We start from the raw sequence: 27,512 nt of genomic DNA on the forward strand, positions 1-27,512 counted from the left end.
TTCACATTCATCCATTGTTTATACTTCTCCAAAAGGCTATGCATTAAATTAGATACAATTCCCATTATTCTTTTTCAGAATGACATTATTCTTAAATAAAAGCAGAAAGCGCTTTAAATACTCAACAGATCTGGCAGCATCTGTGGAGAGAGAAACAGAGTTAACGTTTCGAGTCCATATTACTCTTCCTCAGAGCTCTGAAGAAGAGTCAAACGGATTCCAACCATTAACTTTAGATCCTAGTGAAAGTTGGGGCCTGGCAGCTTTCTTAATTGTTAGTTTCTCTGTGAAGAAGTTGACCTGAAACACAGACCCTTGCTTGATTCATGCAGCTAGGAAACTGGCAGAAATTTTACAACTGGCCCATCCACTGGAACATTGACGGAATTGAGTACAACGCTGGTTTTATACTCTTCTCCAGTGGGGTGTAATATTGACCTGGATGTGAAAATCAGGGCTCCACACAATCCCACATGTTTCCCAAGCGACAAATTGAATTAAAATTACACCATTTGCATGTGATTGATTTCAATTCTTTTAAGTTTTGTTTGATTGTATGCAGAACGGAGCTTTTTTTTGGCTCGGTCAGTTAACCCTGATGTTAATATCCAGTGACAGCTTTCATCCAACTCATCTGAACCCAGTAGTCCATCTAAACCAGGTAATGAGACAGGGAAGTTGAGCTATGCTGTGAACCACACTGAAGGGCCAAGAGCAACTTTTACAGGTAGTCTGTCTTTGGTGAGAAACACCCATCAATCTGGATTTCAGCCGGCCAGCTCTCACTGTTGATAATCTGTTAAAATAAAAAGAAATGGTTAGTAATGTTTCTGTAGAAATACATATCTTCTCTCCCCCATTGCCTCCTCTCTTGGCTCTCTCGCTGTTAAATAAGACCAGGAATGAAAACGGATTCTGCAGTCCATTCGGTTAATCCCAAAAACTCAATCAGAACCTTCAATCACCTTTCCCTCAAATGTCTATTAAACTCTCCTTTAACTTTTCTACATCTAAAATGTCAATGTTGCTCACCTATTTTAAGCTAGAGTCCATGCCCCCTTTGTTCTGGGGCTTGTGGCAATCTCAAATGTATAGTCATTCCTGAAGGATCAAGAATATTTGTGATTATCTTCACCAGACAATGTTTTAGTTTCTCCAACCTCCCACCCCCCACCCTCCCACCCCCCATAGCTCAGATATCTTAATTAGACATCAGTTTGGTAGCTGTAAACTGGACCTCTTTGATATCCTGTAGTATAATGGCTAGAATTTATGCTGTATGAAAAATGTGGCCATAACAGTGCTTTAAAATGATTAACTAATTAGTTTGCTAGGACTTGCATTCTGTTGCCATGGAGATACATCCCAAAATTCAGATGGGCTTCCTCACTGCTGCTGCACATTATGCTATTGAGCTCAGTAAACTATCTGAATAGGTACTCCCAGTAGATCCTCTTCTATGCTGCGTCCCCTAAGCGAGAGCCATTTGTTTATGGTTCCCACGGTTTATACCTCTCTCCTTAGTCTTAGTACCTTGCATTTGCCTACATGAAATACCATTTATTATTACTCACCAATCCGGATGATCCAGAAACTTTTGTATTTGATTAATTTTACAATATTGTTTGAAACTAACCCACCATTTGTTATTATCCTCAAACATCATTTCCATTTCCAGCTCCAAATTACTACTGGCACCATGAACATCAATGCCCCCAGCAGTGATCCCTGTGGCACCCTCTTAATCACTCCTTGAGATGGTGATACAGCTCTAATTACAACCATGCTCAAGCACTTCAGACAATTTTTAGTCTATCTCAGAAATAAAGCTTCATTCTCCATGTCTTTCTTACTTTTGAACTAATGCCATGGTATCAAATCCTGAAATCTAAATATGTCACATTCATTGACAACAGGGGCCATCATTTCCTCAAACAGCAAAAGCAATTTCTTTTAGGCCAGCTCTCTCTTATTCAAGTACTTCGTTATCCATTCATTCAGAGTGATTTTCAATACTTAACCTACAGTATTTGCCATTTCCATGGTCAGCTCTACGATCAGTTTTAAAGATTTGCAACATAGTGCCTACATTCCGATCATCAGACACAGTTCCCAATTCAAATGATTCCCGAAAAATAAGAGCCAGAAACTAGCTGATTTTGTGAGTCCCTTCTTTAAGTGTCCTTGAAGTCCATTTGAAAATGGCACCTACTCTTTCATTAACTTACTTATTATATCATTCCTTTTAACTCCCTTACCTGAAATCTCTATTTCTTTCCATGCTTCCTTGGTCAAATTGCTGAAAATTCATCTCCTGTGCAGGATGCACTTACAAACTTATGAAATAGGAGCAGAATTAAGCCATTCAGCCCCTTGAGTCTGTTCCGCCATTCAACAAGATCATGGCTGATCAGTTTGTGTTTTGAATTCCACATTCCCATCTATCCTGATAACTTTTGATTCCCTTGCCTAACAAGAATCTATCTATTTCTGCCTTAAAAATATTCAATGACCCTGCCTCCAGAGGCAAAGAGTTTCAAAGTTGCACAACCCTCAGAAAAAAAATTCTCCTCATCCCTGTGCTAAAAGGGCAACACCTAATTTTAAAATAGTGTCCTCCAGTTCTGGACTCACCCAGAAGAGGTAACCTACTTTCCACGTCAACCTTGTCAATAGCGTTCAGAATCTTAAGTGCTTCAATCAAGTCACTCCTCACTCTTCTAAACTCCAGTAGAAATAAGCCCAGTCTGTCCAACCTTTCCTCATAAGACAACCCACTTATTCCAGGTATCAGTCTAGTAAACCTCCTCTGAATCTCCTCCAATGCACTTACATCCTTCCTTAAACGAGACTACAAAAACTGCACACAGTATTCGAGATGTGGTCTCACCAATGCCCTGTATAATGAAGCATAACATCCTTACTTTTACGTTGAAATCCTCTTGTAATAAAAGGATAGCATACCATAGCCTTCTCCACTACTTGCTGTATCTGCACACTAATGTTTTGTGACTCATGTACTAGAACCCCTATATTCTTCTGTGCCTCATAATTCTGCAGCCTTTCGCTGTTTAAGCAATACTCTGCTTTTTTATTCTCCATGCCAAACTGAACAACTTCACAATTTCCTACATTATACTCCATCTGCCACATTTTTGCCCACTCACTCAACCTATCTATATTCATCTGCAACCTCCTTATGCCCTCTTAACAACATACTGAAAAATAAGCTACCATGCCTTCACTCCCCTCATCTAAGTCATTGATATGAATTGTAAAAAGTTGAGGCCCCAGCACAGACCCCTGCGGGACTCCAATCGTCACATCCTGCCAGTCGGAAAAAGACTCATTTATGCACACACACTGTTTTCTGCCAGTCAGCCAATTTTCTATCTATGCTAATATGTTACTCCCTACCTCATGCGTGTTTATTTTCTGCAATAGCCTTGAGTTTTCCATAGGAGAATTCATTTAGTGTCTGTGCTTTCTTTCCTGGTTTCCTGCTAACTGGGCTGAAAGGCAGAATGGGTAAACTGTTCCATTAGGGCCTCCACTTACATTGCCACATAACTAGAATTGAGTAATCCACGAATGTTAAGCCACGGGTAGCTTTGAAATTTGTAAACTTTGGTCAGAATTTCCTTGAACCTGTTCCCAATATAACTTTCCTGAGTGGCAGTAGCTCCTGACTGTCATGCAGGGAACGAGCCTAACGAAAGGACGAGAACATGTTTCCAATAAAGGACTGCAAGAATCTCCAGCTCACTAACCTTCTCCCGCCGAAAGCTCTTTGGTAGCCCGAATCCTTTCGTGCCAAGAAAGACCCAATTTCCTCGGTAGGCCAACTTCTGTACCTCTACGCTGCCCAACGCCTCAATGTATTTCTTGGCTTCTTCTGTCAGCCTTGGAATAATCAGAAAAGGAGATTACACACTTATAAATGGCATGCATTGCTATTGAGAGTAGGCGCTGCCCTACTCAGACCAGATGTTGAAATGCTTCTTACTTACGTGAGGGCTACAGCTAATATTTCTTCCATCGTTTTGGAACTCATTTAGAGATATGGTGTGCTAAAGCACATTGGGCAGAGAAGTGGTCAAAAGACGCTGCAGGCTATTTCGTGCCCTCTTCCAAACAATATTTAAAATGCTGTGATTTTGGAGCAGGCATGTAGCACTCTCACCCAAATAGCCTGGACCTCCTTAAATATGTAAATTCAGTGTTTCATGGCTGAGCTAAAGGTCCACGATAGGAAAATCCCCTCCAAATAAAAACCATTGTGGATTAATTATTGCAGGGACTCAGGGAGCAACACTTTCCACTCATTGCCAGTCCCCTTGAAATTTTTTTTTATTTGTTAGTGGGATGTGGGCATTGTTGGCTAGGCCAGCATTTATTGCCTATCCCTAGTTGGCCTCGAGGTGGTGGTGGTGAGCTGCCTTCTCGAGTCGCTGCAGTCCCTGTGGTGTAGGTACACCCACAGTGCTGTTAGGAAGGGAGTTCCAGGATTTTGACCCAGTGACAGTGAAGGAACGACGATATATTTCCAAGTCAGGATGGTGAGTGGCTTGGAGGGGAACTTCAGGTGGTGTTCCCGTGGGTCTGCTGCCCTTGTCCTTCTAGATGATAATGGTTGTGGGTTTGGAAGGTGCCGAAGGAGCCTTGGTGAGTTGCTGCAGTGCATCTTGTAGATGGTACACACTACTGCCACTGTGTGCTGGTGGTGGAGGCAAGAGTGTTTAAGATGGTGGATGGGGTGCCATTCCAGTAGGCTGCTCTGTCCTGGATAGTGTAAAGCTTCTTGAGTGTTGGTGGAGCTGCACTCATCCAGGCAAGTGGAGAATATTTCATCACACTCTTGACTTGTTCCTTCCTGATGATGGGCAGGCTTTGGGGAGTCAGGAAGTGAGTGATGCGCTGCAGAATTCCCAGCCTGTGACTTGCTCTTGTAGCCACAGTATTTATATGGCTAGTCCTGTTCTGTTTCTGGTCAATGATAACCATCGACTCCAGTTTTCCTGGGACTCCTTCATACTCGGTCAAATTCTGCCTTAATTTCAAGGACATTCACTCTCACCATACCTCTGTGTTTTGTCCATGTTTGGGCCAAGGATGTAATGAGATCCTGAGCTGAGTGGCCCTGGCAGAGCCCAAACTGAGCATCGGTGAGAAGGTTATTGGTCAGTAAATGCCACTTAATAGTACTACCGATGACATTTTCCCCCACTTTGCTGATGATTGAGAGTAGACTAATGGGGCATTGATTGGCCATTTCAGATCTGGCATGTTTTTTGTGGCCAGGGCATGCCTGGGCAATTTTCCACACTGTTGAATATGCCAGTGTTTTGGCTGTGCTGGAAGAATTTGGCTAAGGGTGTGACTAGTTCCGGAACATAAGTCTTCGTTACTATTGCCGGAATGTTGAGTGTGCTATCAACTGAGCCGTGGCTTTTTTCCTGTGTAACGTCCAGCTTCCAGCACTTGGTGTTGCTCCTTTCATCAATAAAAGATTAGGTCCACATTAGACAGATTGGGAATCTGTGTAAAACTTGTCCAAAAATAATGATCCTTTTTGAATTGCCAATTGTCGATCTTCACCCTGTTCAGCTTCTTTAGTTTCACTGAAAGGATTTGGTCGTCACAAAGATCTTTTGTTCAAAAAGAAAGTATCCAGAATATGAAACTGGGACTGAGTTGACAGAATGGCCTAGAAGGCTAGCACATTCACCATTCACCTACAGGAGCTGGGGTCAAGTCCAATGGAAAGATGGGAAATTTTCCCCACCTGTTAGAGGCACTGAATGTATAATAAGTATGGAAGTTGGCCATTCAGCCCCTTGTGCCTGCTTCAACACTGAGTTGGATCTTGGCTAATCTGCGGTTCAACTTTATCAACATTTGTTCTACATCTCTTGATACTGTAATTTAACAAAAGTCAAACGATTGTAGTGTTGAAAATTCTCAGCTTTTTGGGAAGAGTGTTCCAAATATATACCACCATCTATTTGCAAAAGTGCTTCCCAATTTCACTCTGGAATGACTGTCCCCTACCAGAGGAAAGAGTATGTCTGCATCTAGCCTATTAGGTCCTTTTAATATTTGAAACACTTTGATCAAATCTCTCCTCAATCTAAGGCTATGTGAAATAAGATTGGTTAACCTTAACTCAATTTACACTCCACATCAGGAAACTGGCTGTAATTTGGTTTAAGTTGGTTAAGGAAAATGGAAATTATCACACTGATGCCGGAGGAGATGGACATGCAAGGTTGCGGCTGTGGTATGTTACTGCTGCTGTTTGCATCTACTGCTACCTGGAAATCTGCTGTCATGCTCTGCCTCATTTGCCTGTGTTGTACCATCCTCACACATCCAACGTAGCTCATCTCCAACCGCTCTGTGACATCCATCATCCAACTATCCCTAGGTCGACCCATCTTTCTGCTGCTCCCCACTTTGCCCTCTAAAGAAAGATCTCTGCAGCTTTTGAGTTCTGATCAAATGGCTGAAATACCCTATTCTCGCATTTACCCTATTAACCGAAATGCCCTGTTTCCTTTTCTAGATGTCTCTTTCTAGAGATCTTTTCGCTCTTGCAATTTCAAGCACCTCTTTATTCGTCTTATGGTCTGTATATGGCTTTTTAAGCAAATGTCTCAACGCCCACATTTCAAAAGCCTCCAATTCCTTCCAGAGATTTTTATTTATTATCCAGGTTTCTGAGGCAGACAGGAACATGGATAGCGTGTAGCATTTTATGAGTTTGTTTCTTGTTGCTAGCACATCCTTCCTCTTCCCAAAATTACTTCTGTCTGTTTCTATCCTTCTGACTTCAGCGTCATGTCAGCCATCTTCTGTTATCATTTGTCCTAAATATCTATTTGTCCCATTGTGACACCAGCCACTTCAGCCTTTACTCTAGTTTCTGCTAATGTCTTCCTTCTTTTGTTAGGGCAGAATAAAAGGAGCATTGTTCTGTTTCTAATCTGATTTGGGAATGTTTGATACTGAGGGTTACAATGAGAAACAGCTCCATTCACCAATCCCAACAAGCCAACATCTGATTAAAGAAAGAATGTTCTCATGAAAGCACCTCACAACTAATTAAATAAAAGCAAAAAACTGCAGATGCTGGAAATCCAAAACAAAAACAAAAATAAAAATACCTGGAAAAACTCAGCAGGTCTGACAGCATCTGTGGAGAGGAACACAGTTAACGTTTCGAGTCCGTATGACTCTTCAACAGAAAGGACTAATTAACCTGTTTTGAAATGCAGTCATTGTCATTTGGTTGGCAAATGCAGCAGTCAGCTTGTACACAGTTAGCACCCACAAATAGAAAATGAGGTGATTATAAGCAGGCAATTTGCTTATTTGTGGTTTTGGTTGAAAGGAAGAATGCTGACTCGGACACTACGAGAACTTTCCTATTCCCTGGTAGTGCCATGAGAACTTTAACCATCACCTAAATGCCATGACTTCAGTTTAATGCATTCCAAAGACAGTGGGGCCAAAGCAAAATTCGTTTTGAGCAAATTCCTAAGAAATGGGCGAGCCCGATGCCAATGTTGGTAACAGGACAAATATTGGTCAGGACAGTGGGGAGAACTTCCCTTCTCCTCTTCAAAGTAGTGCCACAAGACGTTATGCGCCTCTCTGATAGGACAGACAGGGTCCAAGTTTAATGCCCTCTGTCAACGGCATGATCCCAGTTGATTTTGGTAACTGGGCCTCACTGAAATAAAATTGATATGAACCCACCCATTAAACAAGCACTGATGGGCAGTCACTGAATGAGGTGGGCAAAACTGTTTACACAACTGCTCCTTAAGGATCATTGATTTGGCGATTTTACCCTAAGATGCACCAGAGGGCCAAAACTCCATCAGGGCTCCTAAACATATCTTAGGCAACTGGCCTCAGTGTCCCTCAGCTACAGAGAGAAAAAATAGTCACACAAAACTCGTGCTCCTGATTGTTATCCAATGTCACCTGCTGATGCTCCAGTGTGGTACTGAGGCAGTGCTGCAGTGTTGGAAGTGCCATTTTTCAGATTAGACATTAAACTCGGACCCTGTCTGTCCTATCAGAGAGGCGCATAATGTCTTGTGGCACTACATTGAAGAGGAGAAGGGAAGATCTCCCCACTGTCCTGGCCCAATATTTGTCCTGTTACCAACATTAAATAGATCAAGTTGTTATTATTGTTGTTCATGGGTGCTTGCTGTGTGCAAATTGGCTGCCGCAATTCCTACATTACAACACAGTGACTACATCTGGAAGTACTTCATCAGCTTTATTGCATTAGGTTACAAAAGGCGCTATATAAATGCAAGTTCATTTTTTGCACAGAGTGAAAAATCCACATGGATGGAATTCTGTTTGTCCAGTTCGAAGCCTGCACTTTTTTCCCTACAGGGAAACACGATACATATTCTAGACCAAGGAACTTAGATGCGGGCTGACATGATCCAAGATTTAGGAACTCCAGAGTATGTGTAAAAATATCAGCACGGAGCACTTCCTGTGGTTTATTCAGGCAGGAGCAATCTCATCACAAGACCTTTGGCTTGCAAGATTAGCTGGAGTTGATTGGGGTGAATCTCCACCCTGGTGACGCATCTTCAGATTACATAATGAGCTGAGTGCTCAATCTTCAGTTGTGTCATGGGGTACCTGGTGCCATGGAGGGGTGACTTGGCCTCAGTCTTCCTGACAGGATCTAATCTTGTAACCAACTGGACCCCACAGAAGCCCTGCTGATCTCCCACTAAAAGGAGGATAGCAACTAGTTGGTCAATTTTATGGTACTTCACTGGCTATAACACACTCTGGAACATTCTGAGCTCATAACAACATGTGTGTGAATGTAGGGTGATCAGTGACTCAGGCTTCATGGTGACAACCATCATAGTCATCAGTCATTGTGGTGCGGATGGAATATTCACAAAAAGAATGTGTTTGAAGCAGTTACAGTGGCACATGTTACATACTGTTACATCTCTTTAATGTCTCTTTCCTTCTAATGTTCACAAGACTAGAGTTTATTTACACTCACCTGGTAGAACTCTCACCAAATGTTGCCATCAAGATAAGGGAGCCATCTGGTGCTTTTTTAACAAAGTCAATCATTGGCTCTGAATTATCTGTCAGTAAATTGAACAATGTCATACATAATTAACATAAACACAAATAGCTGAAGAATCAGAGTTAGCATCTGAAAAACAAAGTTAAGTTAAAGCTGCTGGATGCAGTGTTTGGGGCACTGAGCCAACAAGCAAGGAAGAAATTAAGGGAAATTAAAGACACCACACCTTGTTTCCAAATTCCTCTATGGTCTTGCTCCTTCCTCCCTACCTCTCTAACCTCCTCTAATTCTAGCTGCTTGAGCACTCCCAATTTTAATCGTTGCACTATTGCTGGCTGTGCTTTCAGCTGCCCGGAACCAAGTTCTGGGACACCCCTCCTACACGCCTCCGGCTCTCTACCTCTCCCTTCTCCTTTAAGGTGCTCCTTATAACCTAGCTCTTTGATCAAGTTTTTGGCCATCTGGCCTCATTTCGACTTATGTGGCTCAGTGTCAAATTTGTTTGATAAGGCTCTTGTGCTGTGTTTTCAGATGTTTTACTGAGTTAAAGATGCCATATAAATATAAGCTGTTTGTCGAAATTAAGGAAAGTCACCTATGGAAGAGCAGTCATGCAAGTGATGCAGAACAAGCACAGGCATCAGCCAAGTTGTCAATATAGCAGTGTAGTTGTTAGATAGTGGCTGTCAATATGGAGGTGCTTGGCTCCGACCCATTCTATCCCTTCCCCACCACAACTCAGCGCACTCAATATTAAAGTCAATAAGTCTAGTAATGCATGGGTAAGCAGCAGATTAAAAAAAATACTATCAACGCTGTAATTTGTGTAAGTGTAAAATCTTAAATTCTTCATTAATATGCTTCAGGGCAGAAAATCAGGCTCTTTCAATGTGTGACTCATTCTAATCCCATATTCTTAACATCCTGCTAAGGGGCTTACCAATCCTTTCAGTTATAAAATGATCACCAGAAGAATCTTGGAAATATACAGCACACAAGAGAACCATTCAGTCCATCATGCCTCTCCTGCCTCTTTGAAAGAGCCATCCATTTATTCCCAATCCTTTACTTCTTTCTCTATGGATCTGCAAATTTATCCTCTTCAAATATTTATGAAATTTCTTTGTAAAAGTTATTGTAGAATCCACTTCTGCTATCCTTTTCAAGCAGTTCATTCCAAATCATAACAACTCACTGCATAATCTTTAATTCTCACGTTGCCTCTGACTCTTTAGCCACTCGCATTAAATCTATGTTGTCTGGTCACTGACCCTTCTGCCACTGGTAACAATTTCTTCTTATTTATTCTATCAAAACTGTTCATAATTTTCAATATCTCTACCAAATATTCCTTTAACTTCCTCTGCTTTAGGGACAGCAATGACAACTTCCTTAGTCTCTCCAGGAGACTGAAGTCCTTCAACACTGATACCATTGTAGTAAATCTCCTCTGAACCTGCCCCAAGACATTGACATCCTTCCTAAAGTGTGGTGTCCAGGTTTGAAGGCAATATTCAAGCTGGGGCCAACCCAGTGACTTATAAAAATTGCCAATCAATTCCTTGTTTTTGTACTCTATGACCTGGGTTTTTGCCATGACAGCCTTAGTGGTGAAAATGATGAACGAGCCTGGAAATCAGGAATCCCATCTCCAAATATGGCACTTCCCATTTTTGCAGGGACAAGAATGGAGTCGGGGCTGAAATTCACACATACACAGTTTACAGAGGCAGCTGGCCATTTAAACCATCAGCTGCCTCCACTGAAGAGGGATTTTGGTCGGCCAGGGGTGTGAAACATAGAGTGTGCAGATTAGACCAGGTAAGAGCTGGTCTCAACTTAGTGGATTCATTGGGATAGCCAGAGTATCCCTTTGGATAGATAAGGTACACCTTTGGATCTGGTGCCGGGATACATTTGGTGCAGGTCAAGTGCCCTTTGGGGTAGCTTAGGTACCCTTTGGAATAGTTAAAATTAGGCATAAATGTGCGTGAAAAGTGCATAAATTCATTATTGTCAAGCTCATTGGAACTGTGAACAGACCTTTCAAAATCAGCTTTCAAAGCTATCAAAAGCACCTGTCAAAGGGAGCCATCAGAATTGTCAACAGGACCTGTCAAAAACAACTGGCAAAGGGAGCTATCAAGGAATTTAAAAGACCTGCCCTTTAAACTTTTGAAAAAAAAATTTGGCTGGAGTGTTAAAAAAATGTCTCTGATGGGTATAGGAGCATAGGTTGGCATGGAGGTTATGGGGATGGGTACAGGACATGAGGCAGCATGTGTTGACATAGATAGGGCATGGGGAATGTGTGGAGAGGGTGAGGGGCAGTGAGGGTGAGGGTTGTTTTATTGTTTTTTGTTTTAATCTTTCACACAGTGCCGGTGCACAGAGGCAGTCCCCAGATGGCTTGCATCGGAGGAGGACCATCACCAAGCCGATCTTGAAAGAAATATTACAGGATGTGCTGTTTAACCTTCTTGCAGGCAATAGTTTTCATTTGTAGCCTCCCTGCTTCCTTGTGAAAGTTTCCATCCCTCTGCCCTTATATAGCCTCAGGCAGGGAAACTGATATCTAGCCTGAGTTCCTGTGTGAGTCTCCAGGCAAACCATCTGGGGATTGCAAGCCTTTAAATCCACCAATGAACAGCCAGATTTCATCCAAAACCTTTTATTTTGATACTCAAGGTCCAGGTAGGCTAGTAAGGCAGGCAGTACATGAATCCTCCAGGACTGCACGTGGCACTCTCAAACTAGTCTGTGAACCCTCCAGCCTGCTACAGCTTCCATGCCTTGCAACTGACCTGTCATGTCCCCAGGAGTAATAACATTTTGTCATCAACATTGCAAAAGCCTCAGTGCCTATTGTACATGGTAATAAGGCAAAGTTGACTTTTTGTTCATGAGATATATTCAGAGAATCATGTTATTTCAGAAGGCAAGCTGTGGCGAATCCAGGAAAATGGTTTAAATGCCACTTCTACCATTTCCAGAGAGTTTCTCTTGTTCTTCTGCCAATGTTAAATCAGACAAGCTGGATAAACCTCGTAAGAGATTCAGCCCCAATATACAAGCCATGCATGGAATCTAACTGTGCAGAGGTGAAGGTTGTAGGTTGTAGCATAGTGAAAGGAAAAGCCCAAATTTAAAATGTCTTTCTTACCTCCTCCCCACAGATCAAAGTTGCCAGTATCTACAAGCTTTCCTGTCTTGGCTGTCAGTAAGAAACGTGAGCAGAAAAATCATTATGAATCTGAATTATATAATGGAGATCATAATTTTCAAATACTGTTACTTGTAAGAGAAGGCACAGGGTTAGGACATTGCTCACTGTTGTATTGGTCCTGTTTGACCCTGTCAAGTGCAGCTCTTTCCTGGCTGGATACGGGAGCCTGGATTGACCTAATTTCCACCGTACAAACTTTCCAAAAGCATTGTTTGTTTGGTTAAAATCAACAATAATGTCAAGTTGGTCTGATCAGGAAGGAAATTTATGCCTCCTTGATGACCTCCATAACTGAGAAGGGCATGTGAACATCATCACCTTCGAGGACACAATGTCCTGACTTGGGAGATATTTGGGCATAATTCCTTCACCTTCATTGGAAGTTCTTACTTAACATCATTGTTGGAGCATTATGGCCCAGAAGGTCTGCACCAATTCAAGGAATGAATCGTCTCCCACCTTCTCAAGGCAATTACAGATGGGAAATAAATATGCCAGCATTGCCAAGGTCCCCAGAACAACTTATTTTAAAAAGGCAGTCTGAGATGATACCCCTGGGAGCAAGAGGAGCCATTTTTGTTGTTTTCAAGAAGACAGCTCACCACCACCTCCTCAAGGGTATTTGGGAATGGGCAATAAATGCTAGCCTTGCCAATGAGGCTGATATCCCATGAATAATAAAGGATAAAAAATTCCCAGGGATGCTCAAAACATAAGGTGCCCTCAAATTGGGAACCTCAGTTAGAGAGCCTGCAAGAATCATTGATTTAGGAATTGAAGAATTCACACTGGCGTTGCAATTCTTCTGAGAATGAGGTACATTGTGGGGATGTAGAGTAGTTTTGCATCAGAACATATAATAAAACTGGTTCTACATTTCATAATGTTGCCAACTGGTGCTAACCTATACAATTGTTCAATATCCTAGTCCTAATATCCCTTGGCTATAAATCAACAGATGCCTCACAGTGTGACATTTTAGGGGTAATTCAACTCATCTGTTATAAATGAAAACTCACCTTCCACAATGGCAATATTCATGCCCTGGCCAAAGTTATTCTTGACATCACCCAGGAGTCTGTTTAAAAATATTTTAAAAAATGAATGTGTTAACTGAAGTTGTCATTTTAAGAAATAAGTATTTTGCCAGAATGACTAAAGGGTTAAATTATGTGGGTAGGTTGCATAAATTAATCTTGCATTCCTTGAATATAGAAGATTAAGAGGTGATCTATTTGATGTGTTTAAAATAATCAAAAGGAATTGATAGGGCATATAGAAAGGAACAATTTCCTTTGATGGGGAAAGTTTGGAATCAAAGGGACATAGCTTAAAATGTGAGTAGGTCAACCGGGGATGATGTCAACAAATGCTTCTTCATGCAAATGTTAGTGGAAATCTGGAACTCTCTCTAAATGTTATTGACATTGAATCAACTGAAATTGTCAAAACTGAGGTTAATAGATTTTTGTTAGGTAAGGATATCCTAGTTTTTATTCATTCTTTCATGGGATGTGGGCATCACTAGCAAAGCCAGCTCTTAATGTCCTTCTCCAATTGATCCTGAGAAGGTGGTGGTGATGAACCACATTCTTGAACTGCTGCAGTCCATATGATGTTAGGGACAATTTCCAAGAACTTGACTCAGTGATGATGAAGGAACTACAATTATTCCCAAGTTAGGATGATGTGTTGGGCTTGGCAGGGAATTTTGTGGTGTTCCTATGCACCTACTGCCCTTGTTCTTGTGTGGTACAGGTCACAGGTTAGGAAGATGCTGCCAGAGAAGCTTTGGTGAATTGCTACAATGTATCTTGTCCATTGTACACACTGCTTCCACTGTGCACTGGTGGTGGAGGGAGTGAATGTTTAAGGTGATAGATGGGGTGCCTAGAGGGTGTTGAACTTCTTGAGCGTTGTTAGAGCTGCACAAAGTCAGACAATTGGAGAATATTCGATTACACTCCTAGCTTGCTCCTTGTAGGCAGAAAGGTTTTATGAAGTCAGTATCTGGGACATTTGCATCAGTAGACCCAGTCTCTGATTTGCTCTTGTAGCCACAGTATGTGTGTGGCTGATCAGTTAGTTTCTAGTCACTGGTGGCGCTCACAGAATGTTGATGGTGGGGATATCCAACAACGGTAATGCCATTGCATGTCAAGTGAAGTGGTTAGATCCTCTCGTATGGCAACGTTACTTGCCACTTGGCCCAAACCTGGATGTTGTCCAGGTCTTGTGACACACAGGCACAAGTTGCTTCATTATCTGAGGAATTGCAAATGGAACTGAAGACTGAAATTAACAGTGAACATCCCCATTCTAACTTTATGATTGAAGCAAGGTCATTGATGAAGAAGAAATATTCTTGGGCCTAAAGTACTGCCCTGGGGAACTCCTTCATTGATGGACTGGGGCTGAGATGATTGGCCTTGGGTTCTGAAGCACACATCCTCAGCACTACAGCTGGGATGTTGTTGGGACATCGAGCTTTTGCTATATCCAGAGTACTCAGTTGTTCCGTGATATCACTTGGAGTGAATTGTTAATTGGCTGAAGACTAGAAACCGTGGGGAGCTCAAGTGAAGGGCAAGATGAGTCATCCAGTCAGCACTTCAGGATGATTCAGGGTTATGGAACCAAGGTGGGTATATCGAGTTAAGATTCAGATCAGCCAATAACAAAGTGAATGGCAGAACAAGCTTGAGGGCTAAATAGAGTTCTCCTATTCCTAAAAGGATAGCTTCTGTATGAACTAGAAATGTTCATCACTGTGCAGTAAGTTGTGCCCTTCAGCAATTGGGAGCTAAGGCACATTTCTGGGACATAGTAAAGGAAGCTTTATTCTGCTGTTGCTATTTACACCTCCATCTTTTGTTTCTTTGTCATCCCGTTTTGCTTTGCACCATCATCCCTTTTCCCATTTAATCTCTCCTGTCTTCCACCCTATCACAGAGCTTCCCTTTTGTTCTATTCTCCTGTCCCACTTTCCCTGCCTCTGTACTTGCTTAAAACCTGTTATATCTCTAACTTCTTCGAGCTTTGATGAAAGGCCATGGCCCTGAAAAATTAACTCGGTTTCTCTCTCCATGGAGGCTGCTTGACCCACTGAGTATTTCCAGCATTTATTTTTATTTAGTTGTATGTAATCTAAAAATGAAATTAAATATTTAACTACCACACTCCTGCACGCCATTGTTGTGGTTTCCCATTTTTTGTAAAATAATTGCCTCTTAGAGCATCATTGTCATAGAGTCATAGAAGTCTACAGCACAGAAAAAGGCCCTTTGGCCCATCGAGTCTGCGCTGGTCAAACAAGTGCCTAACTATTCTGATCCCATTTTCCAGCACTAGGCCCATAGCCTTGTATGCCATGGCATCGCAAGCGCACATCCAAATACTTTTTAAATGTTATGAGGGTTTCTGCCTCTACCACCCTTTCAGGCAGCAAGTTCCAGATTCCCACCACCCTCTGGGTGAAAACAGTCTTCCTCATATCCCCTCTAAGCCTCCTGCCCCTTATCTTAAATCTATGCCCCCGGTTATTAATCCCTCCACCAAGGGGAAAAGTTCCTTCCAGTCTACCCTATCCATGCCCCTCAATTTTGTACACCTCAGTCAAGTCCCCCCATCAATCTCCTCTGCTTCAGGGAAAATAACTCCAGTCTATCCAATCTCTCCTCATGAACTCTCCAGCCCAGGCAACATCCTGGTAAATCTCTCTACACTCTCTCTAGTGCAATTCCACCCTTCCTATCATGTGGATTCCAGAATTGCACGCAATAATCTAGCTGTGGCCTAACCAGCATTTTATATAGTTCCAGCATAACCTCCCTGCTCTTATATTCCATGCCTTGGCTAATAAAGTCATGTATCCCAACTTAACCATGCTTTCTTAACCACCTTATCTACCTGTTCCACTACCTTAAGGGACCGGTGGACAAGCACACCAAGGTCCCTCCGATCCTCGGTACTTCCCAGGGTCCTACCATTCAGCACGTATTCCCATGCCTTGTTTGTCCTGCCCAAGTGCATCACCTCACACTTATCAAGTTTAAATTCCATTTGCCACTGATCAGTCCATCTGACCAGCCTGTCCATATCCTCCTGTAATCTAAGGCTGTCCTCCTCACTATTTACCACCCCACCAATTTTTGTGTCATCCCTAAACTTACTGATCAACCCTCCTAAATTCAAGTCTAAATCATTTATACATACCACAAACAGCAAGGGACCCAACACCGAGCCCTGTGGAACCCCACTGGGCACAGGCATCCAGTCACAAAAACACCCCTCGACCATCACCCTCTGCTTCCTGTCACTCAGCCAATTCTGGATCCAATTTGCCAAATTGCCTTGGATCCCATGGGCTCTTACCTTCATTACCAGTCTCCCATGTGGGAACTTATTGAAAGCCTTGCTGAAGTCCAAGTAGACTATGTCAGATGCATTGCCCTCATCTACACACCTGGTCACCTCTTTGAAAAATTCAATCAAATTGGTCAGACATGACCTCCCCTTAACAAAACCATGCTGACGGTTCTTGATTAATCCCTGCCTTTCCATGTGTAGATTAATTCTATCCCTCAGAATTACTTCCAATAGTTTCCCCCCCCCCCCCCCCCCTCTGAGGTTGGAGTGACTGGCCTGTAATTCCCTGGTTTATCCCTTCCTCCGGTCTTGAATAATGGTACCACACTGGCTGTCCTCCAGTCCTCTGGCACCTCTCCTGTGGCCAGAGAGGTATTGGAAATTATTGCCAGCATCCCTGCTATCTCCTCCCTTGCCTCACCCAACAGCCTGGGATACATTTCATCTGGGCCTGGAAGTTAACTAATCAACAATCGGGGGTAATAATTTTGATCACAGGATTATAATCAAAAGTGGAAATAAATCAGTGTTACTCACATTTCGTCTTCAAAACAAATTTTAGGAGGTTTGGATTTCTCAGCCCCACTCAACACTAGAAAGGCAAAGGTTCCTATAGGGCACGATTTCTGGTGATCACATTTATGTTGCTTTTGGGAAGAAGCTGAAAATATTACACGTAGTTAAAAGAAATAAAACATTTATTTACCTTTTTTTTAAAAATCACTTCCCCCAACACCCAACCCCTCAAAAAATTCAATTTTCTCTCCAGGCAGTTGCTGGTTTTTAATAGGAACTCAGCTTCACAATTGAGGTGTAATATTTTTTATATAGCATATTTCACAAGCTCAGGGTTGCCCACAGCACTGTATGGCCAATGAAGCATTTTTGAAGTGTTGTCACTGATGTAAACATAGGGAACGTGGCAGACAATTTGCACATAGCATGATTCTACAAAGAAACAACAAAGTAATGACCTGATAATCTGTTTTAGCGATGATGGATGAGGGATAAATACTGGGCAAAGAACGGGAGAGAACGTTCTTCATCGAAATGCCTTTATGTTCACCTGAGGGGGCCTCAGTTTAAATGGCTCATAAGAAAGATGGCACCTATGACAGTGCAGCACTGTGCTGGTGTGTCAACTTAGATTATGCATTTGTCACTGGAGTAATAGAAAGATGACAATGATTATGGATGAACAGAGGCACCTAGGGGGTTCAGATAGATAATTCACTGAAAGTACAGGAGAAGGCAGATAAAGGCATTAAAAAAGGCCGAAAAATGAATTTCATAATTTGGGGCATAAGTAAAGAAGTAATGATATATTGTACAAAACAATGGCTGGGTCACACTTGCAGTACCATGTGCAATTTTGGGCACTAGATGGCAGAAAGGACATTAAAGCCATAGAGAGTGATGGATATCAGATCGTCAAGGTAATAACAGGGATGGGAAACTATAGCCATGAGCAGAGACTTGAGATATTGGAAATAATTCCACTGGAGAGGAAAAGGCTAAGAGCAGATTTCGTAGAGAACTTCAAATGAGGGATCTTTGCGATTATCACTAGGAGAACGAGGAGAGGGGTTTGAAGAAATGTCTTCATGCGGAGATAGTTGCAACATATAATTCCTCGTCACGGAAGGAGGCTGAGGCTAACATTGTTCTTTGTTAACGAAAAGTAAAATTGGATAAGCATAGAAGCAGAGGAAGATAGCAGGAGCAGGGGAGTGGTCGTAATCCCACAGTGCTGATTGCCTAAATGGGATTCTTCTCTGCTAGTTAATATCTATGCTTTGAATCCATGGCCTGAATCTCCTGGTCAGCATGCGGGGGCAGGCCCTGCTCGCTGACGCATGGTGACGTTGGGCATGCGATCTGACATCACTGCCGTCATTCCAATCTTCAGTTCGGCAGATACGCACCAGAGTCAAAGGCTTGTTAAGGCTTTTTAAAAACCAATTGAAATTATTAACAGAGCTGCCTGCCCAACTTTAAGGTTGGCCAGGGGCAGGTTACCCAGGTGGCCTTCGCATTTCCTATGAAGCCTCATCTACGGGCAGGATGAGGTTTCACGAAGACTTTATAAATTACATTAAAATTTTTATTGAATTACATAAACGTGTCACACGAGGGAACATGTCTGAGTAATTAAAATTTTTTTTTTCCATTTTTCATAATGAAATTAATCTCTCTAAGGCATGCAATGTGCCTCAGAGAGATTTCAACGCTCTTTTGCGCACATGCATGAAGAGCATAGGCCCCAACTCTCCCTCTTTCACCCCCCCCCACCAACCCACTCAGGGAGCGCTGAGCGCTACCAGGTGTGCGCCACGCTGGCCGGGCCTTAATCGGCCCGCCCGTGTAAAATAGCGGCATGTGGCCGATCGCGCCCGCCCCATCCAGCCCGCACAAAATTCTCCCCCATAAGTTTGTGCACCAATGGTACTACACGTTTAATCTCAGGCATGGTGTTCTAATCTAGATAGAGAGCAACAAACTGGGGATATGGTAGTACTGCCGAAGCTGCTGACGAGACAGCATTTTCCTTTTACCTTTATGAGTAGGTTTCTGCACCAGCTTCTGAACTCTGCTAAAGGTCTGGCTTAGGGAGCCATCTATCATGTAATCAGCCAACCACAGGCCTAAGCACCATGCTGCAATGCAGCCTACCACCACCATTACTAGCTTGATAAGGCCTGTTAAAAGAGAAAAGAGAACATTTTACAGTATTCAGCTAGTGGAATGAGGAAAGAAAAGTTTGCATAAACAGAGTACCTTTTGTTCAAAGATTTATTCCATTATCTATTTTTTTTTAAAAAATTATAAAATAACAATTTATCAGCAAATTTAATACATTTCCTGCCCCCAAAATCTTGGTTCTTAATTTTCACGATTTTGCTTTAAACCTTTTTGTGTCAAATTTCTCTTAAATTAAAAGTTTCCCTTCGTTTCCTCATTCCCCTAGTCCATGGTTGAGCAGCTGTGATTGTATTTTTTGATCACTAGATGATCGTGTATCAATTTTAAAAATTTTCCTCCCAGTTCAGCTGTCCCTTGTTTGAAACTGCTGGAAGGAAATAATTAAATCTTTCAACAGGTTAAAAAGGTGAAAAATGTTAACCTTAAAATTACAACTAATTTTTAGTTTTAAATTTAATAGGGTCCCATCTCAGTTTGGAGTCACCCACTTGTCTCCTTTCTTCTGCCTCCCGAGGTACCATTATATGTTGCCAGCTTTGTTTGGATGCATTCCTGGAGGTTTCACCACTGTCCCTCCTCCAATCCACCAGTGGAAATGTAATGTCTGAAAGGACGGTGGAAGCAGATTACACAGTATCCTTCAAAAAAAGGAAGTAGGTAAATAAAAACGGAAACATTTGCAGGGCTATGGGATAAGAGCAGGTGGAATGGGACTCATCAGAAAGCTCCTTCAAAGTGCCAGCACGGGGATGAATGCATGGCTTCTGTGCTTTATGATTCATTAACCGGGTCTTATTTTTATTCGTTCGGTGGGGGGTGGGGGGGAGGTGGTGTGTGTGTGTTTGTGTGTGCATGCATCACCATCCAGGCCAGCATTTATTGCCCATCCCTAGTTACTCTTGATGAGCAATGAGTGGTGAGCCACCTTCTTCAACCACTGCAGTCCATGTGGTGTAGCTACACCCTCAGCTACATGGCTTCAGTCCAGTCCAGACAGGAAGGAGCAGTGTATTGTGGACCATTGGAGCAGGATCAGGGGAAGCACTTCCTGCCAGGGCAGAGGCAGCACAGACTGGGAGCTGCCAGCTGCAACCCTGCAGTTTCAAACCGCTATACCTACCGTGTGCTGTGTCCATCCAGTTAGGATGGAGCCATCTGACAGCACACGACTAAACAAGGATAAATTTAACCAGCACATGGGAAAAAGTACACAAACTCTGTCCAGTCTGATAACTGACATCCAAGAACGTGTAAAGTGGGCGGAATTTTATGGGGGCCGGGGGGTGGTGGAGGAGGTTGGGGTGGTAAAGTGCAGTCAGCAATTTAAGAGCACAATGACAATCGGCAGGACCCACCTGCATAAAATTCCACCCAGTGTGTGCACTGTCTGACAAGCAACACATGGGAATGGCGACCATACAGTCTGTTAACAGGTACACATGGATGGCAAACAGATTCTACAGTTTCCCAGTTCACAAGTCAACTGTTTCTAGGAAATCACAACCAGCCAGAGCCAAAGTCAGCTGGCAAACCTGGTGCAAATTTTGGATTTCCCCACTTGTTTCAGTTGCTCCTGGTACACGCCAGTTATTCCCAGCAGAGGCTGGGTAGGTACAGCGGCAATCTGTTTCAACTTATTTTCCCTTTTTCAGACTGGCACCTGATTTTCCTCATTTAAAGAAAAAGATGCATTTCTGCCAGTTTAGCCTCAATCCTCTAATTTTTAAAAGATTGTTTTTTCTTCAAGGCTCCAGGATTCAGGAGTTGAGTCACTCAGGATGGTATACCCAACCCACCATCTGCCCTTAGTGGGCACATTATTTAGGGGGTGGTTGCGGGGGTGGGGGGGGGGGGGGGGGGGGGGGGGCGGTAATGTTTACTTTCCTGAACTGCAGGGAGGAAGTTTGGTAAGAAAGACTTGGGGAACCTGCAATTCAGGATTCCCCACACACTGTTGGATTTGAAGTCCGCAGTACATCCACACTGATTGGCTTCCTGCCTGTAGACCAGCTTGATAGGCTTTTAAAAAAAACATTCATTCGTGGGATGTGGGCTTCGCTGGCTGGGCCGGCATTTGTTGCCCATCCCTAACTTCCCTTAAGAATTGGTGGTGAGTTGCCTTCTTGAACTGCTGCAGTCCATGTGATGTAGATACACCCACGGTGCTGTTAGGAAGGGAGTTCCAGGGTTTGACCACACGACAGTGAAGGAACAGTGATATATTTCCAAGTCAGGATGGTGAGTGACTTGGAGGGGAACTTCCAGGTGGTGGTGTTCCCATCTATCTGCTGTCCTTGTCTTTCTAGATGGCAGTAGTTGTGGGTTTGGAAGGTGTTGTCGAAGGAGCCTTGGTGAATTCCTGCAGTGCATCTCGTAGATGGTACACACTGCTGCTACTGAGAGTCGGTGGTGGAGGTTGTATCCAGTCGGGTGGGGAGTAGACAGTGAAGGTTGCAGCAACAGGTGAGGCTGAGCTGGGGAGGTGGGGTTGATCAGAGCTGGATTTCAACCAGAAGGGAAAAGAGTGATTGATTGAAGGGAGGTCGATCGGGGGCAGGAGGTTGAGTCAATCAGGGAGTGGAAGGGGTCAGTTGAGGGGTGGGTTGGTTGGTGGCATAGTGGTATTGTTACTGCACTAGTAATCTAGAGATCCAGGTAATGTTCTGGGGACCAGGGTTCGAATCCTGCCACAGCAGATGGTGAAATTGGAGTTTCATAAAAAAGAAATCTGGAATTAAAAGTCTAATGATGACCAAGAAAACATGGTCAATTGTTCTAAAAACCCATCTGGTTCACTAATGTCCTTTAGGGGAAGGAAATCTGCTGTCCTTACCTGGTCTGGCCCACATGTGACTCTGTGGTTGACTTTTAAATGCCCTCTGAGATAGCAAAGCACCATGTTCTCAAGGGCAATTAGGCATGGGCAATAAATGCTGGCCTAGCCAGCAATGCTCCCATCTAATGAACGAATAAAAAAAAAAATCAGGGGGCAGGGTAGTCAACCAATGAAGGGGAACTGGGAGGGGGGTGGTGAGGAGGTCGATTGGAGATTACTCATCGGGGTGGAGTTGGCTGGACTGCTGGCTCTGAGGGGAGATTTAAGGGGGGTGGGGGAAAAGAGAGAGAGAGAGAGAGAGAGGTCGGAATGACAAGCCTTGGGGATTGGTGGGGTGGGGTGGGGTGGGGTGGGGTGTGGTATTGTAGGCCTGAGGGGGAGCAGATTCAAGGCCTGGTGGTGTGGCAGGGGTGATCAGGGGTTTGATAATGGGATAGGTCAGTTTTTGGCAGAAATTCATAGGGGTGGGGGTGGGTGGAGACTCCTCAGCCAGACACCTGGATCCAGAAGTAGGTGCGTAGGAACCTACCTCCTGAATCCACCAAGTCCTTACTTTGAGAAAACGGGCAGGCTACACAACATTGGCAATCCTTGCTGGCAGCTGTAAAAGGTCAAAAGCTGCAGCACAATGACGCAAGCAGCCTCATTAACATCTTTGAAACTCCAACTCATTTTCTTGAATTGGATTAGTGCCCCACCCACCTGCCAGCCTCAGTAAAAAACAGGAAGGCGTGGGTCGGAGGCGGGTTTGTTTCAGGGAACAGGTTTCTGGGACTTCAGCCCCATCCTGCCTGATCCAAACCTATTGTGTTTCAGGTTGAAATTCCATGTATGTTCAGTTCCTGGGTAAATGTGACCCCCCTCCACCCCCACCCTTGACCCCTCCAGGACCTTAGTAGTGGGGGATTTAACAATGGAAATGCCACTGAATGTCAAATGGAAGGTGGTTAGAAACTGTCATATTGGAAATGGTCATTGCCAGGCATTTACCATGTACAGATGCTACTCGTCCGTTATCAGCCCAAGCCTGAATGTTGTCTCTTTCTCTCTCTCTCTCTCATTGGCAGTCCCTCCAGGCAAGTGGGATGTTTGTTACAGAGTACAGCCTGTGGCAAGAACCTGCGCAGTGGAGGCTGTTGTAATGCAGCTACCTGATGGTTTGGGCTGAGCAGGAAACTCTCCTGCTCTTACTGCCTGCCATTGGAAGTATCTTACAGGCTGATAATCATCCTGTTTGGCCATGTTATGAACGCACCTTCCATGACCATCAAGTCCTGGAGTGGGACTCGAGGCCAGAGCTTCTGGCTCGGAGATGGGATGCCCCCACCAATGTGCCGCAAGACCTCCTTATTATCAGCTTAGCAAGGCTTGGTTAATTGTCTTGGTTTACCAGTAAAAATGAGAAATTCATCCTGAGATTATTACAGGAAGAGGCACACACAGCAAGGATTGCAGACAGTCCAGAGCTGGTATCTGTTCTCCAGCCTGATAACCAGTTTCAGCAGGCTGCCAGGTAAGTAGGCAAATTTCAATTACAGTTGCTGGGTCAGGCATTAAGGATTAATGGACAGGCACCACCCCTTCACTGAATTCTAACAGCCCAATTTCAAACATTTTCAAGGAAGCATTTGACTGAGTGTGGCATCAAGGCGCCCGAGCAAAACTGGAGTCAATGGGAATTGGGGGAAAAACCCTGCACTGCCTGGAGTCACACTGAGCAGAAATGAAGATGGTTGTGGTTGTTGGAAGTTAAGCATCTCAGTCCTGGGACATCGCTGCAGGAGTTCCTCAGGGTGGTGTCCTAGGCCCAACTATCTTCAGGTGTTTCGTCAATCGCCTTCCCTCCATAATGAGGTTGGAAGTGAGGATGTTCACAGTTGATTACACAATGTTCAGCACCTTTTGTGGTTCCTCAGATACTGAAGCAATCCATGTCCAAATGCAACAAGACCTGGACAATATTGGGCTGACATTGGCTAGTAACATTTTTGCCACACATCCACCAGCAGTGACCATATCCAACAGAGGGAATCTAACCATCACCCCTTGACACTCAATGGCATTACCATCACTGAATCCTCTATTATCAACATCCTGGGTGTTACCATTTACCAATAACTGAACTGGTCAAGCCATATAAATACTGTGTCTACAAGAGCAGGTTAGAGGCTGGGAATTCTGCAGGGGATAACTCACCTCCTGACTCCCCAAAGCCTGTCCACCATCTAGATGCCACAAGTCAGGAATACTGCCCACTTGCCTGGATGAGTGCACCTCCAACACCACTCAAGAAGCACGACACCATCCAGGGCAAAGCAATCTGCTTGATTGGCAACCCATCCACCACGTTAAACATTCACTCCCTCCACCACCAACACAGTGGCAGCAGTGTGTGTAACATCTACAAGATGTGCTGCAGCAGCCCACCAAGGCTCCTTCCAAAGCAGTGACCTCAACCACCTAGAAGGACAAAGGCAGCAGATGCATGGGAACACCACCACCTGGAAGTTCCCCTCCAAGCCACTCACCATTCTGACTTGGAAATATATCACCGTTCCTTCACTGTTGCTGGGTCAAAATCCTGGAACTCCCTCCCTAACAGCACTGTGGGTGTACATACACCACAGACTGCAACTCACCACCGCCTGCTCAAGGGCATGTAAGGATGGACGATAAGTGTTGGCTCAGCCAGTGAAGCCCACATCCCCTGAGTTAATAAAAAAACCCAAAATCTCCCAATAATCCATCTGTGGCCCCCTCCTCTCCCTCAACTAAGTGCTGCACCTTGACAGTATCATCCACAGACATGGGGTCAGCTTTTCTGCTGACCACACCCAGCCCTCCCTCTCTGCTGCCCACGATGCTGCCAAGACTGCTGGCACAATGTGCAATCTTGGGCGAGAAAGACCGAGAAAACATTGAACCAAACGAGGTGACTTTTCACTCTCTTTGAGCATTTCCCTTTAATTGTTAGAAAGATATCAGTGAGATTGGCGGGCTGAGGAGGAGGTTTCACTGGGCGGGGCAGTGGGAGGGGAGGGGGGCATGGAATGAACCCTCCAGGAAGATGTCCAACCAGAGTTGGCACCCCAGCTCTGACATTTGGCCACACAAACCATTCAGTTGTTTCACTAGCTTCACAGGGCAATAGTGGATGGGTAGCAAATGCCAGCCTTGCCAGGGACACCCACATCCTCAGAATGAGTTCTTTAAGACAATGAACACTTTGGTTTGGCCCTGGTCTAGAGTTATACTGCAAATGATCTCCAATCCCATGGCAGGAGATTGCTACCTTCACAGTCTACCAAGCAAACAACATTTTGGTGGGACAAAAACAAAAATACCTGGAAAAACTCAGCAGGTCTGACAGCATCTGCTGAGAGGAACACAGTTAATGTTTCGAGTCTATATGACTCTTCATCAGAACTAAGGAATATAGAAACGAGGTGAAATATAAGCTGGTTTGGGGGGGGGGGGGGGGTAGTGGTGGTGGTGGGACAGGTAGAGCTGGATAGAGGGCCAGTGATAGGTGGAGGCAAAGAAGAAATTGCCAATGATGTCATAGACAAAAGGGTGTTGACAGTGGTGCTACTGGCTGAGGAATGTGCCAATGATGACATTAAGGGTAGAAAGCAGGACGAGCAAGGTACAGATAGCCCTAGTGAGGGTGGGGTGGAAGGGATCGAAATATGCTAAAAGGTAGAGATAAAACAATGGATGGAATTACATTTAAAAATAAAGGAAATAGGTGGGAAAAGAAAATATATTAAAAATAAATAATTAAAAAAATAAAAAAATTATAAATTATTGGAAAAGGTGGGGTGGGGGGTGAAATTGGAAAGGGGGTGGGGATGGAGGAGAGAGTTCATGATCTGAAGTTGTTGAACTCAATATTCAGTCCGGAAGGCTGTAAAGTGCCTAGTCGGAAGATGAGGTGCTGTTCCTCCAGTTTGCGTTGAGCTTCACTGGAACAATGCAGCAGGCCAAGGATGGACATGTGGGCATGAGAGCAGGGTGGAGTGTTGAAATGGGAAGCAACAAGGAGGTCTGGGTAATGTTTGCGGACAGATCGAAGGTGTTCCGCAAAGCGGTCACCCAGTCTGCGTTTGGTCTCTCCAATGTAGAGGAAACCGCATTGGAAGCAGTGAATGCAGTAGACTAAATTGAGGGAAGGAATATTTTGGTGGGGCTGGGTTATATTTCAATTGTGTCTCCATACACTCAAGTCGCTCGAACTGCATTACAACATCCCCGGAATAATGCATGCTTCACCCAGTAATTGATTTACCACGGTTGTCAAACTAGTACAACTCGAAAAATCAGCCTCGCAATGGCAAGTTTAAAAGAAACAAAGCGAAACTGCGGATGTAGCCAATCTAATTTGCCCCCGGCCTTACCAACCCCACCCCACACCCCCCCAAATTCAGGAACAAGTTTGAAATTATTTACTGGAGCCGGAGTGCAGAGGGGCGAAACAATCCCGACTCCGAATTTCAGCCTGAATTCAACGACCCCAGGAGCTAATATGACTGACCCCAGAGAGTCTGCGGGACAACCAACGAGAAAGAAAAGCAACGAAGAGAAGGAAAGGACTGAGTCAGGGGGAGGAGAGAGAAGGGCATCTTTGCCAGTCATTAATTTAAGAAGGACATTCAACTAGTGAGAACATGGACAGGGAAGATTGAAGCTGATGGTGATAGGCTGGGAGTGAAACAACAGCATCAATGCCGAAATTAACCAGCCCGCGGTGCAATTGACACGGACACTATGGGATTACTTCCTTGTAATCGCCCAGCCACCGCACGATCCTGAAACAGCAATAGATTGGGGATGAGGATGATGGGGGGGGGGGGGGGGGAACAAAAGCCAAAAACTGCGGATGCTGGAAATCCAAAACAAAAGTAAAAACCACCTGGAAAAACTCAGCAGGTCTGGCAGCATCTGCGGAGAGAAACACAGTTGCGAGTCCGTATGACTTTTCAACATAACTAAAGTAAAAATAAGAATAGGAAAGGCGGGGTGGGGGGAGAGAGAGGGAGAGGGGAGTTGGCTACTTACCGTCCGTTCGAAGTCGGAGTTGGTTTGCCATTTTAACACCTTGCCCCTGTTAGCTGCTGTGGAAGCCACACCTCTGGATTCAGGTGAACGGAAGAGCAGAGAATTTGACAGTCCTGTTTCTTGGGTGGGTGCACAGGACTGAAGTGTGTGCTTGTGTTTCAGTGACTCCTCTCCCGAGTGGCTGACAGGTAAAACAAAAGCATCTTCGAGAGAGGGAGGTCGCTAGCGATGAG

The 27,512-nt window shown here is 44.0% G+C and overlaps 1 protein-coding gene across 3 annotated transcripts; it reads right to left on the reverse strand.

Annotated features, from left to right (window-relative positions):
* LOC121290757 (protein FAM3B-like) lies at nt 1-27,512 on the reverse strand. Of its 3 annotated transcripts, XM_041211641.1 has the most exons (9): nt 27,280-27,508; nt 19,874-19,989; nt 19,238-19,381; nt 17,220-17,343; nt 13,334-13,392; nt 12,252-12,302; nt 9,059-9,146; nt 3,771-3,903; nt 1-796 (listed from the first exon to the last, which is right to left on the reverse strand). In XM_041211641.1, exons 3-9 carry the CDS (start codon nt 19,362-19,364, stop codon nt 722-724), a joined length of 657 nt encoding a protein of 218 aa, XP_041067575.1. In that variant the 5' UTR covers nt 19,365-19,381; nt 19,874-19,989; nt 27,280-27,508; the 3' UTR covers nt 1-721. The 3 variants fall into 3 exon arrangements, with proteins under 3 accessions (XP_041067575.1, XP_041067574.1, XP_041067576.1); XM_041211640.1 differs by lacking the exon at nt 19,874-19,989 and having other exon boundaries at nt 27,280-27,507; XM_041211642.1 differs by lacking the exons at nt 12,252-12,302; nt 19,874-19,989 and having other exon boundaries at nt 27,280-27,512.

This window comes from Carcharodon carcharias, chromosome 18 (genome assembly GCF_017639515.1).
Source record: "Carcharodon carcharias isolate sCarCar2 chromosome 18, sCarCar2.pri, whole genome shotgun sequence".
Taxonomy (NCBI): Eukaryota; Metazoa; Chordata; class Chondrichthyes; order Lamniformes; family Lamnidae; genus Carcharodon; species Carcharodon carcharias.